Source organism: Myotis lucifugus, unplaced genomic scaffold (assembly GCF_000147115.1).
Source record: "Myotis lucifugus unplaced genomic scaffold, Myoluc2.0 scaffold_185, whole genome shotgun sequence".
NCBI lineage: Eukaryota > Metazoa > Chordata > Mammalia > Chiroptera > Vespertilionidae > Myotis > Myotis lucifugus.
Genome location: NW_005871233.1, coordinates 1,942,475 through 1,945,677, shown reverse-complemented (window position 1 = coordinate 1,945,677; position 3,203 = coordinate 1,942,475). Strand labels below are relative to the sequence as shown.

The 3,203-nt window shown below is 52.8% G+C and overlaps 2 protein-coding genes across 3 annotated transcripts in view; both read right to left on the bottom strand.

Annotated features, from left to right (window-relative positions):
- The window catches only part of LOC111827555 (interferon lambda-4-like), a 1,630-nt gene extending 518 nt beyond the window's left edge, over positions 1 to 1,112 (bottom strand). The window contains exons 1-4 of the mRNA XM_023760559.1: positions 945 to 1,112; positions 501 to 563; positions 258 to 410; positions 9 to 27 (exon numbers count right to left, since the gene is read on the bottom strand). Coding sequence (XP_023616327.1) covers positions 9 to 27; positions 258 to 410; positions 501 to 563; positions 945 to 1,112 — 403 coding nt within the window. The remainder of the gene's footprint in view (positions 1 to 8; positions 28 to 257; positions 411 to 500; positions 564 to 944) is intronic.
- Positions 1 to 3,203, bottom strand: part of LOC102440098 (interferon lambda-3-like) — a 63,456-nt gene that overhangs the window by 5,837 nt on the left and 54,416 nt on the right. The window lies entirely within an intron of this gene.

The following is a 3,203-nucleotide window of genomic DNA, read 5'->3' as shown; positions in this document are numbered from 1 at the left end:
TGAGGAACCTGGACGCACCAGCTCGAGCTGGAGCCGGTTGACAGGAGGTAAACCAAGGAGGCGAAGGGACCCAGTCTCTTTCCAACTCAGCCCACGAGCCTCCCAGCCCAGCCCTGCGGACACCAGCGGGACGCGAATTGTGTCTGGACGGGTTGGGGCTCCGCGAGACAGATGGGACCCGGGCGACCTAGCAGAGGGACCGGAGAGCGCAGAGCAGGCCGGTGCGGGGTGCAGGGGCCGGGCGCGGGGGCACTCACGCAGGCCACCACGTCCCTCCTCGCGGACGCCAGCAGCTCCAGGGTGGGGGCGACGCCGGGAAACAGCTCGGGGCTGGGCAGGCTGCTCAGCACGGCCTGGGCGTCCGAGAGGCCCCGGGCCACCAGGCGGAGCCGTGCGCACGACTGCGGGGACTTGGCGGAGTTAGAGACGCCGCGACCCGCCGGCCCTGTCCCCCCACCCCCACCCCACCCACGCGACCCGCGGGGCTCACCCAGGGCAGCGGGGGAACCCTCCGTGGGCGGGAAGGAGCAGTTCCGCGGCCTCCAGCTCAGCATCTCTTCCTCCTGGGCGGGACAATGGTGGGGCTGAGGCTGCGCCCCTCGCCTGTGCCCTGAAGTGCGGGGAAGTCGGGGATTCATGCCCGTGACCCGACTGTGTGGTGCAGGGGTCGTGCGTACTGTGCACGGAGCCTCAGAGTTCCCCGAGGACGAGGACGGGAAAGGGGAATGAAATGCACCCCTTGCGGAGCGCTGCACCCCGACGTGAGCCGGGTCCGCCTGGGGGCGCCCTTTTGTGAGTGGCAGGAAGGTGCTTTCTGTGCTTAGGATGCAGCTGGTCAGAATTCAGACCTGAGATCCGAGATGCGCCTGCGTGACGCTAGGATGCCATGGCCAACCCTGGCGGGACCAGGGTCCCCTGGGACTGGGGGTCCGGGCATCACTCACGTAGTGGTCCCTCAGCGCCTTGACCGCCTCCAGCGCCCTGGGGTCCAACCAGCGGTAGTGAGAGAGGGAGCAGCGCCTGGGTTCGGTCACACCCGGTTCCGCCACCACGTTCACTGTCACCAAGACCCACAGCCCCACGGACACCGCGGCTGCACCATTGGGCCTCATCTCTGCTCCTGCACAAAGCCAGGGACGTCGGGCAGTCCGAGAGAAGGCCCCGGGTCCAGCCCCTGCCTCCTGTTAGACTGGCAGGGGGACGGATGTCAGGGGGCTGGCTGCGACCCCTCCTGCCCGCAGCCTCTCTCCCCTCACTGCTCACCTGCAATGTGCCCTCCGTGCTGGAGCTGGGCTTGCCTTCCTCTGTCCCCTGCCAGCTGTCCAGAGTGTTGTCCACCTTTGACAGCGGTGTCTGCACCTCCATGGCCGCTTTTATGCTCCTGACTGAGGAATGGCGAGCCGCTGGGCTTCCCCGTTCAGGTTAAGTTTTCGGAACATCAGCGCTGGACGCTGGCCCACTGGGATGCTGGCTTAGGCCTGAGGACTTTGCCTGCCTGTCCCTGGGTGCCAGCAATGGCTCTGGCCTCACTCTCTGTGACCAGTTCTCCTCTCACGCTCTCTGTAGACTCTCTTTTCATCAACCTTCTTGTCCTTTTCTCTGTTTAATATAATAATGAGTCCTTATTAGTGCTTACTGTGTAGTGGGTGCTGTTCTAAGTAATTGATACAGATATCTCATTTAATTATCAAAAAGGGACCCTCCAAATGATGTCCTATGAGTACTTCTGTTTTCTGGATGAGAGAACTGAGGCACGGTGACGTGAAGGAACTTTGCCAGTCACTGTGAGTGTCAGAGGGAGCATTTGCACCCACATACTGCCCAGCTTCAAAGCTTGTTCTCTTTGCTGTATTTTCTCCTAAATACCTGATTCAAACTTCCTCTATATGTGTCTTCATCTCATTCCATCTCTCTGTCTTCCCTCTGCATGTGACTCCTGGTTTGTCTTGTCTCTTCTTTCCACTCTGTCTCTGTCTGCTCCATCTCTCTCATTCCTCTTTCAACAAATAACCAGGCCAGGGTCTCTCTGTCTCTCTCCGTTTGTCTGTCTGTATCAATCTCCTGTTTTAGTTTAAAAATCAAATCTACTATTTCTTTTTCTGACAAAATTAACAATGCAGGCTTATGACTAAAGCCTGAAAAATACAGAAGTGCATAAAGGAGAAAAAAACCCACCTATAATTCACGCAATTCTCTCCCTTCATCCCACATCTGGAATAATTTTTCCAATGTGTAGAAGTTTTACATGTATTTATTTGTGCCAAAGCAGCTCATTCATTGCAAAGATTCAGTTCATACAAAAAGATACAACTTGGAGAATTAAAGGAAGTCCTCAGGAAACCTCCTTGGAGGTCATTCTTTTGAACAATTAGTAGCTATTACTCCTCTTTCCCCCCTTTTATGAGCAATTTCTGCCAAAATGGAACCAGGCTGTGGAGTGTGGTTGCCTGCTTTTCATGTCTCATTTGCATTCACCAGATCTTTATTATGCTGTATCAGTTAGGGTCCCCAGCAGAAAAACGATGGTCCAATCCATTTAGGATAATTTGAGGTGGGTTTAATACCAGGAGTATTTACAAAGGGATTGGATAGTTGAAGGGGAAGGCCTTGGGGCCTTCTGGGAGGAGGTCTGTCATCCCTAGGCCTTAAAGAAGGGGAGAGGGGAGGGAGCAATATTTTTATTCTCTTAACAGTGTCCTTCATAGAATTGAAGATTTACATTTGAATGAAGTCCTATTCATAATTTTCTTTCTTTCATGGATTATGCATTTGATGTATCTAAAGTCATCACCAAGCAAGCCCAAGGTGCCCTCATTTTTCCCTCTGCTATATTCTAGTTTTATAGTTTTGCACTTTACATTTAGGCCCATCATACATTTTGAGTTAATTTTCATGAAATGTATAAGGTCTGTATCCAGATTCATGTTCTGTGCAGGTGAATGTCCTGTTGTTTCAGTACCATTTGTTGAGAAAACTATCCTTTCTCCCTTGAACTGCTTTTGCTTTTCTCAAAGATCAGTCGATTATATTTGTGTGGGTCTACTCCCGGACTTTCCATTCTGTTCCATTGCTTTGTCTCTCCTTTCTCCAATACTGTCTTGATTACTGTAGCTTTACAGTAAGTTTTGACGTCAGGTAATATCAGCCCTCCACCTTTGGTCTTATCCTTTAATGTTGTGTTAGTTATTTGAATTTCTGTGTAA